The 14,396-nt window shown below is 43.1% G+C and overlaps 1 protein-coding gene across 3 annotated transcripts in view; it reads left to right on the top strand.

Annotated features, from left to right (window-relative positions):
- RNF19A (ring finger protein 19A, RBR E3 ubiquitin protein ligase) overlaps positions 1–13,393 on the top strand; it is a 61,552-nt gene extending 48,159 nt beyond the window's left edge. For all 3 annotated transcript variants that reach the window (XM_061994990.1, XM_061994988.1, XM_061994989.1), the window contains exons 6-10: positions 5,522–5,636; positions 8,087–8,248; positions 9,233–9,446; positions 10,831–10,974; positions 11,137–13,393. In XM_061994990.1, coding sequence (XP_061850974.1) covers positions 5,522–5,636; positions 8,087–8,248; positions 9,233–9,446; positions 10,831–10,974; positions 11,137–11,833 — 1,332 coding nt within the window. In that variant the 3' untranslated portion in view covers positions 11,834–13,393. The remainder of the gene's footprint in view (positions 1–5,521; positions 5,637–8,086; positions 8,249–9,232; positions 9,447–10,830; positions 10,975–11,136) is intronic.
- Positions 13,394–14,396: the final 1,003 nt, after the last annotated feature.

Raw genomic sequence — 14,396 nt, 5'->3', positions numbered from 1 at the left:
AACAAAAAACCACAACCCCCACCCTAAACCAACCAACACCTGAATTGTTTAGGGATATTAATTTGTTCAGGAGAAGAAACTGAGGGGTGGTCTTATTAATTCTTACAAATACATAAAGGGTGGGTGTCAGGAGAATGGAGCCAGGCTCTTCTCAATGATGTCTGATGACAGGACAAGGGACAATGGATGAGTTCTTATGTGACTTACTCTAGGTGGCCCTGCTGTGACAGGGGGTTTGAACTAGATGATCTTTCAAGGTCCCTTCCAGCCTTTGAGATTCTGTGATTCTGTGAAGGAGAAGCAGGGTTTTTTCTGAACGTAGTTTGTCTTAAAACAGGCAGAGCAAAACACTGAACAGTTTCCACTTTCTGCATCTTGCCATAGAAGTTCTTGCATGCTTTTTCAAAATTGCTCTGGTTTCCTTTGTGTCCCTTAGAATTAAACACTGTTTAGAGAACAAGGAAGGCAATAAAAGAAATCCTCCTTATTCTTCTTAAAAGCAGATAGTTACTGGTATTTTAGTATAAAATCCTGCTAGTATAGGTTTGTGCACGCACGCATTTAAGCATTTATACTCAACAGCTTGTTAATTGCCTTGGGCCAGTCCACCATGTGGAGCAGTGTTCAGTGCAGCATCTGTCCTCATTCTGCTGTTCGTGGGAATCATCTAGAAATGGCCATTAATCAGAAGGCAGTTGATGTATTTCCTCTCAAAAATACAATAGCCTTTAGTATAAATTAAATGACAAATCACAGAGAATAGAGAATTACATCTTCTGTTTGCAATTTAGGATAAAGTAGTAAGTTATCCATATCTCTTGGAAATGGGCTTTTTGGAACAGTGACTTGGTTCAGCAGGTGCTCAGGTTCAATTACACATCCTGGATGCCGTAATCAGAAAATTTATTTCTCCCCTCTTATCAGCATGGATTCCCAGAGTGACGGGCACAGGCACAGCATTCTGCATTTAATGGGGGAGCAGAGGCATGTATTTCTCTCTCACTCGAGCTGTTGCTGCTGGACAGAAAATGCAGGGATGCTGCTTTCCACTGTATGTAATCTTATTATTTTTGGGTTTTATCATTTTATTTCAAGCAAGTATTCTTGCCTTCTGCTACAGTTGGTTTTTGACCCTTCTGTTTTTTCTTAATCCCATACATTCATGGGAACCTTGCAAATGTTAAGAGGAAGAAGACAGTAACTAATTGGCTCAAATGGCTATTGCACGTTTTTCATTTCTCACTGGGTTTTGCGATGGGTCTCCATTACTGAGCACCTTTCATATTTTAATGGTGAAGTCTCTTAAGTTAGCCTGTGGGGTCAGGCTCATGAATATTTCTGTTGTACCCAACTGCTTAATGGTCATTTTCCTGTAAGTCCTGTCACGGTTTGCACTTTTCTTCACCAAGGCTGATGATGGAGATTCCATAGGCTCGCCAAGCCTAATTTTTGTAGTAACATTGATTTTTTTTTAACAGTAACATAAGTTCTTTTCCTACACTAAATTCTTATTGCCCTATCTTGAACTGACATAAAGAATCCTTCTGCTTTGCAATATCCCATTACATATTTGATGATTAAGTCCACTGTCACTCTTATCTTTAAAAACCTAGCAGAAAGATTCTCATCTTCTTTTCTAGATTTCGTTCCAGTGGTTTATACCTCCTTTATTCTTGTCCAGTTTGACTAGAGCAGTGAAGCTGAAGTGTTACTATGGTTGAGTTAAATGAAAGAGTAATCTCATGCATGTAATGACCAGTTCTCTCTTTCTCAACAACATGCTATTTTCATTCTGTGTACTCTAAATCACATATCTTTCCCCACCATACTGGTAATTTAGGCTACTGCCCTCTTCCTAAGGGTGATCTTGAACTTGTTACCATTGTGCTACATCTTAGTCATTTCAGGCTAGTTTTTTTCAGTTTCTCAAGACTAGTAAGATTTCTGTCATTCTTGCAACCTTGCCAGATTGTATTGACCTGAAATTCAACACACCATTCTTCTGCTTCCACCTTCCAGGGTAATGAAAATGTTGAATTCTCTAGGATTCAGGATGTATCTCAGAAAGATGTATAGGGTGAAGAGTTTCAATTTGTGGAGTAAAAAAACCCTAATGACAACTCTGATATTTTCTGTCAGTGTTAACATGAAGCTAACGGTAGATTTCTTCAGTTGTTTTTTGAGTCTGGATCATTATAACCTGTTTGAGTGTCATACAAGAAAATGGAAAAGTGTTTTTCAAGTCAGTACATGCCATCTGCTTCTCCTCATCCTCAAGGGCAGTTATCTTGTCACAGAAGAAAATGAAATCCACGTGACTTCTACTTGAAAAAAATGAGTGTGGCCTCTTTATTTCCTGCTTTTGCTTTGCTGTCTATGAGCTCTCAGTTTTCAGGAAATTAAAGTTCAGTTCACTGGTCTTCAATTCCCAGCTTCTTGTTTGACACCTTTTTAAAGATTATCATTACAGTTTCGCTTTTTCCAGTTTTCCTGATCTTTTTTTCCCCCTGAACATCCTTCATGAATAGTAATTTTCAGAGATTACTGTCTCTGAAATTGGGGATATTTTTCAGATCTGCTCATGTAAGTGCACTCTAACCTGCTGGTTTACTACAGCTTTTGCTCCTTTGTCACAAGTCACCTGTCTCATAGTTGCTCCTTGGCAACAACTGAAGGGGAAAAAAAAATCAAGTAGGCCTCCAGTTTTGTCCTGTGGCTGTCTTTACTTCTTGTTAAATAGCAAAGATACCTTTTTGTCTTCCTCTTACTGGCAGTGTACTAGTAGAATAAATTCTGGTTAACTTTTATGTCCTTTGCTTTTTGTCTCTGATTTTAACCTTTCTGATTTTGTCCTGACACCCTCATGCTATTCCTTTATACCCATTCATGGTAATCTGACCTACTTTCTATTTTCTTAGTGTTGCTGCTTGCTTTGCTAAAGGAATCTTCCTTGTTCTTTTACAACATCCTGTCTGTCTGCTGCACTGGAAGACTTTGCTTATGCATTGAAGGAGTTTCCTTAAGGAAGTGTTAGTCGTTTCCTTTTATAGCTATGTCTTGCAGCCTACCAATTTTCTGCATTCATTGAAAACCCCCTTCTTCTGGCCCGGTGGTTTTATTTGGATGTTCTTTACTCAGTATTCTGAAATGTTATTTCATTCTTACCAATGTAATGTTCTTTCTTGATGTTTCTCCTCTGTAACCTCTCCCTTCAATTACTTTTTGTTGCTTTATGGAATCCAGTAGACTTTATAGATATCTTTGTTGTAAACCTTTTATTTTGGTAGTTAAAGTTGCCCATAACAGTAAAATTCAGTGTCTGAGGTGATCCTGCTAATTGCTCAGAGCCCCATGAAACCTGTTCTTCCTGGGTTTGTAATTCTTACACACTTGTACTGTGAGAATGTTCTTTTTTTTTTTTTCCTTTTTAATCCCTAGATGTGTTTCACATTCAAGTGCTCCCTCACTCCATGTTCACAGCAAGTAAATTCATTCTTGTTATACAAAGGGCAGTGTCTTCCCTGCCCTTTCCTTGCCTGTCTTGCCTGAATGAATACAAATACATTAAGTTTATTCCAAAATGAGACTTGGTTAAGCAGTTCTCAAACTGAAATTATAATTTAGAAAGCACACCATCTAATAAAACTTCCAGCTCAGTTTTTGTCCTTCTTCTTGCAGTAGCATATTGATGTAAAAATACTGTGATTATGCTCATCTGTGTTCCTCTGTAGATGGTTTAGGCCCATCAGGGAACAAAAGACCAGGATTAGCCTCAAGTACCAAAAACCTGAGGATTGCCAAAGGGCAGGGAGAGCTTAATTGCCACTTAAGGTTCAGGACAAAACAGACCAGGCTACTCGGCTTGGGGAAGAAAACAAACACCAACTAAAGCATAACCATAAACCCCAAAACATAACCAACATAAAACAACACAGAGTGGTACAACAAGGAAGAGTCCTACCAGCCCTTTAAGAACACCTTCTCCCCACTCCTCCCCTCTTCCCGGGCTCAGAGTCCTGATCTGGGTGTTTTTACCTCCTCCCCCCCTGAACTGCCCAGGGACACAGGGAGTGGGGGTTTCAGTCAATCTATTCCTGATAGTTTGTCTCTCCTCAGGGCAGGTGGGCTCTGCACCCATCCTCCCTGCAAGTCCGTGGGGTACCTCACACACACAGCAGCCCTGCGCGGGCTGCTCCGACGTGCATTTATCCCAAAGGCTGCAGCTCCTCTCTGCCTCTCATGTGGGGCTGCTCTGCGGCGTGCAGGCTCTCCAACACGGCCTGGGCCATGGCCGTCTCCCCACACAGTCCCTCGCCCGTCCGGGCTCACTCACACGGAGCTGCTGGTAACTCTCAGTCCTGCCATGGCCCTGCATGGGTTGCAGGGGCACAGCCTGCATTCTTGCCACGGCTTGCAGAGGGGTCTCTGGTCTATTGCTTCTCCTTCCTTCCTCCTTCTCTGGCTGAAGGGTCCGCGTGGTCGCCTCCATCTTGTACCACTCTTACGCCTCCTGCCAGCACTTCAAATTCCTGTCCCTAAATAGTGATGGCAGAGGCACCAGATTGGCCCAGCCGGGCCGGAGGTGGGTCTGAACCCAGGAGAGTCCAAAATCCAGGGGAGAGTCCACAAACTCTTTACTGGCTCTTCACTGCAACCCGCTCCCCCTGTTAGCAAGCAAAAGCTGCTCCTTGCTAAACCATGACAGATGTAGTGAGCATTAACTTGGCCTAGCGACAGCCATTAAGGGGATTTCTTTGTAACTGTCTTGAGTGGTGGTAGATGAAGTGCATACCCCTGAAAAGCCATGTTCCTAGAGACAGAAAATGAAACATACAAAAAGTAGGCAACAGTCATCTTTTAAGGCCTTTTGGATTCATTTGGTATTTGTGACAGATCAGTTTGAGGCAGTCATGTTTTAGAGTTACTGCAGCCTTGAAGTATGAGTAAGGGGTTTGGTTAGCAGATTGCTCTGTAGCACAGCCCAGACTCAGGTTTGCTATTTCCTGTCTCAACAGCTTTGTTACAAGAGGGTGCCAGAGCTATGGAGTTCTTGCTCTCCCTTTCCTCATGAGCTCTGTTTGGTGAAGACTGTCTTACTATGAGACTCTGTTATGTCAACTCTATTTCCATAGATCTAATAATCTGTGAAACTTTCACTCCTTGTTGTTAAGGGGCAAGAAGGCTGGGAATAAGTGTCAATGTGATCCTGAAAATTGTTGTCTACTTTTCCCAACTGTGTAAGGTAGAGTAGTGATTAAACAAACAAAAAGAAGCTGTTCAGTGTTTTAGCTCTTCCAGCTTGAGGCTGAAAGTAAAGACTGGATGGGAGGACTTTAGAGAGTTGCCTAAAATTAATAAATGTATATGTTATCTTTCCTTTGAGATAAGGAATAAATAATGATATGTAATGTGGTCTGTCTCTGGAAGAGAGCAGGATCCAGATTCCTTCCATCCTTGCAGCAATGTATATTACTGATGACAATAACACTCCAAAAAACTTTTCTTCTTTTCTTCTCTCAAGATTCACAATCGATATGAAGGCAAAGACATTTCAAAGCACAAGCGGAACTTGGCTATAGCAGGTGGTGTAACCTTATCTGTAATTGTTTCTCCAGTGGTAGCAGCAGTAACTGTAGGTAAGCAAATGTTACTTTCATGTGTAGCTTTTTTTACTTGTACACTTATTGGTAGCAACTTGCAACCAGAACTCTAAGCACTTATGAATAAAACAGCTGAGAAGTCCTATCTTTTGCTTTCATAGGCAAAGGAACCAAAACAATGAGGATTCTGAGGTTATAGGGTTGTTGGGGCGGAGTGGGGAATAGAGTACTTTAAAAAATGCTGCATTAAAATAAAGAATTAAAATGAATTTTTATCTGGCAAATTGAGGTTTACGTATCTGTCATATCTGTCCTCTAAAACTGAATTCTCTGAAGCCTTTGAAAATGACTCACCAAGGAAAAAAAAACTCTTGCCAATAGAGTCTATTCATATTTGAATGACTTCCTATCAAACTTTTCTCAACACGAGAGAAAACCAGAGTCACTTACACTTAATGTTACAGTAGCTGACAGACTATTTGTTGTGCTCCGAGAGTCAGCTTGAATTCTGTCACATTCTTCCTCGCTGGGATTGTTGAGGGCAGCATTTGAGGAGAATCTGGCTGTACATGGCAAAATACTTCTCTTACAAGTAATCTCAAAGTCACTGCAAACAAACCCCTTCATTTTTTTTTTTTGAGGAGCAGCCTTTCCCAGAGCTGCCTGGCCTCTCCTTTGTTGGAGCCCAGGCAGCACGGCAGTTGCACAGTGAGCTGCCACAGATAACTGATTCACAGGGAGAACTACCATTTAGTGTTAAGCTGCATCAGTCCCCTGGCCTGCTTCCACAGGCGTTGAGTATGCAGCATTCCCCCTTCTACCACAGTAATGCTCATAGGGATGTGGCCTCAAAGACAGGGCTGCTTCACTGACCATGAAGCTGTGGCTCTCAGCGGCTCGTTAACAGTGACAGAGCATTCTGCAAATTGCAGATATGATGATGACAAAACTTTCTGGTGTATGTCTACATTGCATTGTTTTCATGTACCTGTGGGGTCAGATCCCTGCTCAACAGATAAAGGGACACAGCCTCATAGGTCAATTCATAGGTCTAATTTTTTTTTTTTGAGGTGTTTGTTATATCTGACTAGAGATAAAGCTTTTCAGGGAAAGCAGCAGGGGTTTATTATATGGAGCTTTTGGTCATGCCCTGTTGCCATTAGCATGTCAGGGCATTGACATGGCTTCAAAAATGACAGGATGGATTTCCTCTTTCATATGAGGAAAGGCTGCGGGAACTGGGGCTGTTTAGTCTGGAGAAGAGGAGAGTGAGGGGAGATCTTATTAACATTTATAAATATCCAAAGGGTGGGTGTCAGGAGGTTGGGACATCCCTTTTTTCTGTAGTAGCTAGCAACAGGACAAGGGGTAATGGGATGCAGCTGGAACTCAAAAAGCTCCAATTAAATATAAGAAAAAACTATTTCACCGTGAGAGTGAGGGAGCCCTGGCACAGGCTGCCCAGAGGGGTTGTGGAGTCTCCTTCCTTGGAGGTCTTCAAGACCCACCTGGACATGTTCCTATGCAACCTGATGTAGGTGAACCTGCTTCTGCAGGGGGGTTGGACTAGATGATCTCTAAAGGTCCCTTCCAACCCTACCATTCTGTGATTCTATGCTGAGGAATTCCTAGTGAAAGGGATTTCCTGTACCTGGAACCCTTCTTTTACTTTAGCCTGAGGAGCCTTTGTATTGAGTCTGCCTCTGTCTTGGCTTCTTCAGAACATGCCAGCTTGCCATTTTTCAGTCTGTTTTTCTGTACCCTCTGTGTACTTACAGCAGCAAAGCCATAGAATGGTTTCATTCATATGCCAAAGGAGTAACTTTCACAGTCCACTTGAAGTGGGGACTGGATGTCTGTGTATACCTACCTTCATGCACTTTAGCTCACAGCTCCTTTCAGTGGTTTCCCTTAGCTCCTGCTCTACAGAATTGTTTACTTTTAAGGAAAATTTGTATAATTAAAGTTTTTTAATTGAATCAGTATGATACAATCAATGTGAAAGATCCCCCAGTGTAATAATGTTACATTGGTAGCAAAACCACGTCTGACTTGAGTGGATGTGGAATCGAGTCCCTTATAAATTAATACCCATAATAGAGGTACCAGCATTTTTAGTTGAATAACATTTGAAATAGATCTCTTTCTGCTGCTCAGGTGGAACATTATTACAATCCCCAGTGGAGCTATAAACCTTTTACAGTACTTTCATTTTGTTTGTAAAAGATGTTATGGACATACTGGAAGCATTAATTTATCAAGTGTTAAGCTGCTCTTCCCAGCGGTGCTGACAAGAGGATGCTCTGCCCGCTGAAAGTACTTTCCTGTCATTTCACCCTAGTGATTTACCGGTATTTCTTAATTTTGCTCCCTCCTGATTTCTTTGAAGTGTGAAATATTAAGCAATCATGGAAAATGAAATCACTTTTATGAAAAGCTCTAAAATGTCAGTCACGTTGAATGACAGGCAGTACTTCCCTCCCTAGGTATTGGTGTTCCCATTATGCTGGCTTACGTCTATGGAGTTGTTCCTATTTCCCTCTGCCGAAGTGGAGGCTGTGGTGTGTCAGCAGGCAATGGAAAAGGTGTCAGGATAGAATTTGATGATGAAAATGACATAAATGTTGGTGGAACAAATGCAGCTGTAGGTAAGTTAAAAAACAGTGTTTGCTTTTCTGTAAATATTGGGCTTATTTGTAGTTACAACTGCTTCCACCGTGAAGTGGGGGTGAGGGATAGCTTCTCTCTGGTCACATTGTGCTGTGCTCTAATACAAGCACTGAAGCTTTTCCTGCCCATTTTAATCAAAGCCAGACTCAAGTCTTTTCCGTAGGTAAAAGGTTTCAAGTAAAATTTATGTTGCTTTTTTGGAATCCTGTTTTGTGGAAGCTGGCTGGGTTTTTGTCTGTAATAGAGGGAGATAAATGATGATCTCATGCTTTATTTTTTTTAATTGTGTGGCAGTATCCTTTGTGATGGGATCTCACTGTGTTTTTTCCCTCCATCATACTTGTCCTATCCATGGTTAAGTTTTTGGTATGTGATGTCAGATGTAACCATTTGGAACAGGTCTCATAAGGAAGGGCTGAGGGGTCTGGGGCTTTTTAGCCTGGAGAAAAGAAGGTTCAGGGGAGACCTCATCACTTTCTACAACTACCTGAAAGGAAGTTGTAGCAAGGCAGGGGTCGGTCTGTTCTCCCTAGTGACAAGCAACAGAAAAAGAGGAAATGGCCTCAAGTAGCACCAGGGCAGGTTCAGGCTGGATATTAGAAGGCATGTCTTTACTGAGAGGGTTGTCAAGCATTGGAATGAGCTGCCCAGGGAGGTGTTGGACTCACTGTCCCTGTAAGTGTTTAAGAGATGGGTGGATGTTGCACTTAGGGAAGTGGTCTAGTGGTTGATAGGGACAAGGACTGGACTCGGTGATCTTAAAGGTCTCTTCCAGCTGAAACAATTCTGTGATTATAACAACTGCAAGAAAGGTCTCCTTTTGGACAGTTGTCTTTTTGTGACAGTATGTTTTATAAACCCTTTTTCTCAGCATGATTTGGGGAACAATTTTTGTCGTCACATTCCAGAAACTGCCAAGTTCTACTTCCATAACTGACAAGCCTTCTTTGTGAACTGTCTAGATACCACTTCAGTGGCAGAGGCACGCCACAACCCCAGCATCGGGGAGGGCAGCGTTGGGGGGCTGACGGGCAGCCTGAGCGCCAGCGGCAGCCACATGGATCGGATCGGAGCCATTCGAGACAACCTGAGCGAAACGGCCAGTACCATGGCCCTGGCTGGGGCCAGTATCACAGGGAGCCTCTCGGGAAGTGCAATGGTTAACTGCTTTAACAGGTAAGAGATGTGCTCTCTACCCTACAGTATCTTGCTCTACCTGTAAGCAGAAGGACTGCTGTTGCTGCAGGGTGTTTGGTGGTGGTTTAAATTGTTTCCATCTCTGGGAGATGGAGACTGTTCATCTGACAACCTTTGTGATTTGCCAGCCCACAATACTCAAAGAAGAGTTTGAATTATATTTTTAGGGTAAGTGGGGCCTGAGATGTTGTTTTCCTTCTTCCTGGGAGAGCAGCCTGTACCCAGGAGCCAGAAGGAGGCACCTCTGGCTTAGTCGTGTTTTCTGGTGCATCTCACCCCAAAGTTGGGCCTGCTGACTTGTTCGATAGTCTGCAAGTACCAAACTGTGCTTTCAGAACCCCTGCATGGGATGTGGATTCAAAGCAGACTTCTGCAGGAGGGGAGGTGGCTGTGTACCTGGCCATGCAGAGGTGGCAACTGCCTGTCACTTATGTGCTCAGTGCCTCCTGGGAATTAGGGCCTTGCTGTTTGCTGCCTGTCCTATTCCCTGAAGAGGAAGGGAGTGTCTGGAAAGGATTGTTAACACTGGGAGTTCAAAGTAGAATTTGCATCTGAAATTGGATGCCAGCACTGCTGATTTACTTGAGTAAATCTGAAGTCTAAGCTTATGGAGAATAAGGAGTGCAGGATAGCATCAAGAGTTCCCTTGTGCTGGGACAGGGGTTTCAAGCTGTGACTGCTGAGGGAGGTACACCTATCCTCCTCTTCAGAGAGCTGACTGTGGAAAACAAAATGAAAAACTATGTCCAGTTCATTGTCAGAACGTGGATAAACCAGGCATTTGGAAAACACTTGGGATTTGATTTCTGGCTTATCTGCTCAGCCCAATTGAAGATTGCTCAGATTGCTATTATTCCTGTTGCAGTTGATAACAATATGGAATAAAGCAGAGTTATGGAGAACTGTTCTCTGCCTGTTACTTGATTAGTAGTAATTTTGCAGCTGAAGAATCATAGGAGCTATCGTGTTGTGTTCTTCAGTATCCTTCTGATCGTGTTTTCCATTTTTAGAGTACAGTGTGCCCTCTGCAGAAGAATTGTAGCTAAGCCTGGAAGCTGTTCTTGTAAATCACAGGGAGGAAAGAATCCAGAACCTCTGGTTAACACACAGCATTTTGCTTCTTTGGGAAATTAATCCAGTTTTGCTTTGGAGTGTTCTGTTTTGGTTTCTAATCAAAATAGTAATTTTGACAGTGGGAAGAGAGAACCTGTTTCGGTAGGGTAAATATGTACTGGAGTCAGCTTATAACCTCTACTTGCTACGGACTGAATGGTGACAAAACTCTGCAAGGTGACAGTGATTTTTAACTTGTGTGCTTTAACAGTAGCAGCTGTATATGTGACTCCTCTTCTTTCTCTCCAAGACTGGAAGTACAAGCAGATGTGCAGAAGGAACGGTACAGTCTGAGTGGGGAATCCGGCACAGTCAGCTTGGGAACGGTTAGTGACAACGCCAGTACCAAAGCAATGGCAGGATCCATTCTGAACTCTTACATCCCTCTGGACAGGTGAGAGAAACGTGGAGAAGAATGATGAAATGCTTCTCTAGAACAAGTTATAGCTCTTAACTTCCTATTGCTCTATGTCTCGGGAAGCAGACAGTTTGTTTTGCTTTGTTGGTTGACTTCTCTTAAAGACCACTTACAGTCATGGATTCTTCCTTGTTGCAGGGAAGGCAACAGCATGGAAGTGCAGGTGGATATCGAGTCGAAGCCGGCCAAATTCCGGCACAACAGCGGGGGCAGCAGCGTTGAGGAGGGCAGCGGCAGCGGCACGGGCCGCAGCGGCGCCGCCTGCTCTGCCACCTGCGTGCCCGACGGCAAAGCTGCTGCCACCAAGTGGTCCAAGGAAACCGCGGCGGGGAAGAAATGCAAAGGCAAGCTGAGGAAGAAGAGCAGCATGAAGATAAACGAGACGAGAGAGGACATGGACGCTCAGCTGTTGGAACAACAAAGTACAAACTCCAGTGAATTTGACTCTCCCTCTCTCAGCGATAGCATTCCGTCTGTAGCGGATTCTCACTCGAGTCACTTTTCCGAGTTCAGTTGCTCAGACATGGAAAGTATGAAAACTTCCTGTAGCCATGGCTCTGGCGACTACCACACTCGCTTTGCCACCGTCAGTGTTCTCCCAGAGGTGGAAAATGATCGCTTGGAAAACTCTCCCCAGCCGAGTGGAATCCCCGTGCCTGTTCCAGCAGCCCCGAGCACTGATGTTCCACAGCTGAGTTACATTGCTGAGGAAAGCATTAATCACGGATCTTCGGCAGATGTCGATGTAGGCGTTGGGGAAATGCTGAAAGAAACAAACAACAACCATTCACAACATGCTGCAGAATTAAGCACTGGTATTCAGACTGAAATTTAAGCCTGTAAGTGCTGCGAAAATGTATTTACCACTAAAGAACGCTCTGTGAAAGCTGGTTGAATCACACACGGCTTCAGGAAGTGTCAGGTGACCAGCAGAAGCAAGGTTTTGTTACGACTGCATTTTAGATATACTTGTCTGATGAGGCAAAATACTTCATATGGATCTTAGACCTGTGTGAGGAGACGTGAAGGCTTTAACCAAGTGCATTACAGCAGTACAGATATGTCCATGTTTTGTATTTTTGCCACAACTTTGCTTGAAAGCATATACTTGGTGTAGTTAGATAAAAATTGGTAAATTCTTCATATGTTAAATGCTGAAATGAATAATACGTCCTGCACTGTTCACTTGGAGAACGTGGGGTTTGGGATAAATGGGTGTTAGCTGAGCATTAGTGACTTAAAACCATTCTCGTGTGAACTCTCTTTAAGGGAAGCAAAAGTTTTGCCGGAGACCTACACAAACATTTCAATGGTAAGTGTTTGTGAGGATGATTTTGTTTCCAAACTGGCCACACTGTATTTAGAGTGCATGTTGAACGAACCATGTATCATCAGATGGATGTAGCCTGTGTCAGAAGCGTCTGTATGTGTGTGTGTGTACACTTTGAGCAAGGTTATGGCATCTTACGTAATTCTGAACCAGAAGGAATCGGTACTTGATATATGGTGGGAACGGAGACGTCACCTGTGGAGAACAGTGGTGTTATTTATTCATGCAACCAACCGTGCAGCAGATAAGGCTACTATAGAGTGTATAAAAGCTGTAACATAACAATCCAGTGATTTGTAAGCATTGTAGAAAAGCAGATGCTGTCACCTTTTGTTAGGAGGGGGAAAACGGTGCCCCATCAATTCTTGGTGCCTTTTGGAAAAGACTGGGTTTGAAGTGCCTGGTCGTTTGAGGATGTTACTGTAATGTTTTCCAGAATGTCCTCTTTGGCCACCTTGGATCACAAAAGAAAATTCTAGGGAATAAAATGACTGTGGTAGATAAATGTATAATAATAATAACGAAGTATTAGCCTACCAAAGACTCACTCAGGCTTTAGTGGACGTGACATCTCTTTGCAAGACGTGCGTATCTTCGGTCCCGGAATGGAAACGCGGTGCAATGACTGCCCAAGTGCAGAGATGGGTTCCAAATATGCTGGCTTTTTCTCTTTCGCCCACGGGAGATGTACAGCTGAACACAAGCTGATGTTGGCCAAAGCGCCTGCACTGTTACAGGTTTTTTTTTTTTGGCTATGTAATTCACTCAAATGATAAAAACAAACTCAATTGTGAATATCAGAATAACAGTTAGCAATGTTCTGTCTTGTGTTTCATGTGTTGCCATTATGGTGCTACTGGGAGTTTGGTCGGATAAAAAGAAAATGCCATGAGCTGCAGTCCTCTTCCATGACTTATCCTCACCAGTTTCAGTAATGTGCTTATAACACTAGTGCCAGTTACGTTATTTGGTAATGCTTGTTACAGTATTTGTATATTTGCAATTCAGTTTTGCTCAACAATATGCGTGTAAACTGCATATCTGAAATAAATGTCTCAATACTGACTTCTTGTGGTCTGTCCTTCAGTGCACTGATCAGCCGTATCGAAAGGTGCATGTGCCCAAAGGGAACTCTTTTGGTTTCGTGCCAGGTGCTGAATGCTGTTGGCTCTCATCACCTTTAAACATTTTCATGTTGTTTGGTGTGCTTTGGAAGCTGAACTCTCCGATACTTTGAAGTATAAGATCTAAAGTTGGTTGCATTTTGTACAAGACTGGTTTCTGGGTACTGGTATTTTTTGCTTGGCTGAGCTGCCTGTTCATTAGGCTCACTTTCTCACCTGTATTGTGACAGGCTCAGGAGGCAAGAAACTGACTGGGATGTGTCACAGATGCATGGCTGGATCTGCCTCATCCCCAGCCTGTGTGTAAGGTGAATTCATATCAGAGTAAATACCAAGAGGAGAACTGTGTTACGCTGGGCCAACTGCTAAGCTACAATTCAGCTGTTACTTAGACCATTTCCAACAGCAGAGACTCAAAATAAGAAATGGAGTGAGTTAAATATGGTGCAGCCTAGAAGTGGTGGCAAGGCAGACAGGCCACTTTGGCCACGTCACCAGGCACTCTGCACTGGAAGTGAATGCATGTTTTGGTTTTTGTAGGGAGGCTGATGTTAACAGTTCCTTTTTATGCTTTGTTCCTGATTTGGTGGGGTTCTTTTTCCCCCTTTTCAGTCTGAACACTTAAAAATCCATCCTTACTGAAGAGTAAGTGTATTGAGCTAAGATGAGCATTAGCTGAGTGAAGCATTTACTGTTCATCATCAGAGATTTTTTTTGTTTGTGAATTCTGAATTGTTTTTTCAGGCCTGTATAGAACTGTCTCGGTTATAGTCATGAGCTGAAGCCTTAAGTGACTTTTGGAGGATGGAGTAGAAGGTAGCTGGGTGACTCAGATGAGCTTCAGTCACTGCATGTGCAGTGCAACTGGTGTGTGACCACCAAGCTGAAGTTCCCTGCAGTCTCCTCCAGCCACCTTCCATCTGTTGCCTCAAGGCAGATGCTGC

Source organism: Colius striatus, chromosome 4 (assembly GCF_028858725.1).
Source record: "Colius striatus isolate bColStr4 chromosome 4, bColStr4.1.hap1, whole genome shotgun sequence".
NCBI classification, from domain to species: Eukaryota; Metazoa; Chordata; class Aves; order Coliiformes; family Coliidae; genus Colius; species Colius striatus.
This window is presented reverse-complemented; position numbering and strand designations above follow the sequence as displayed.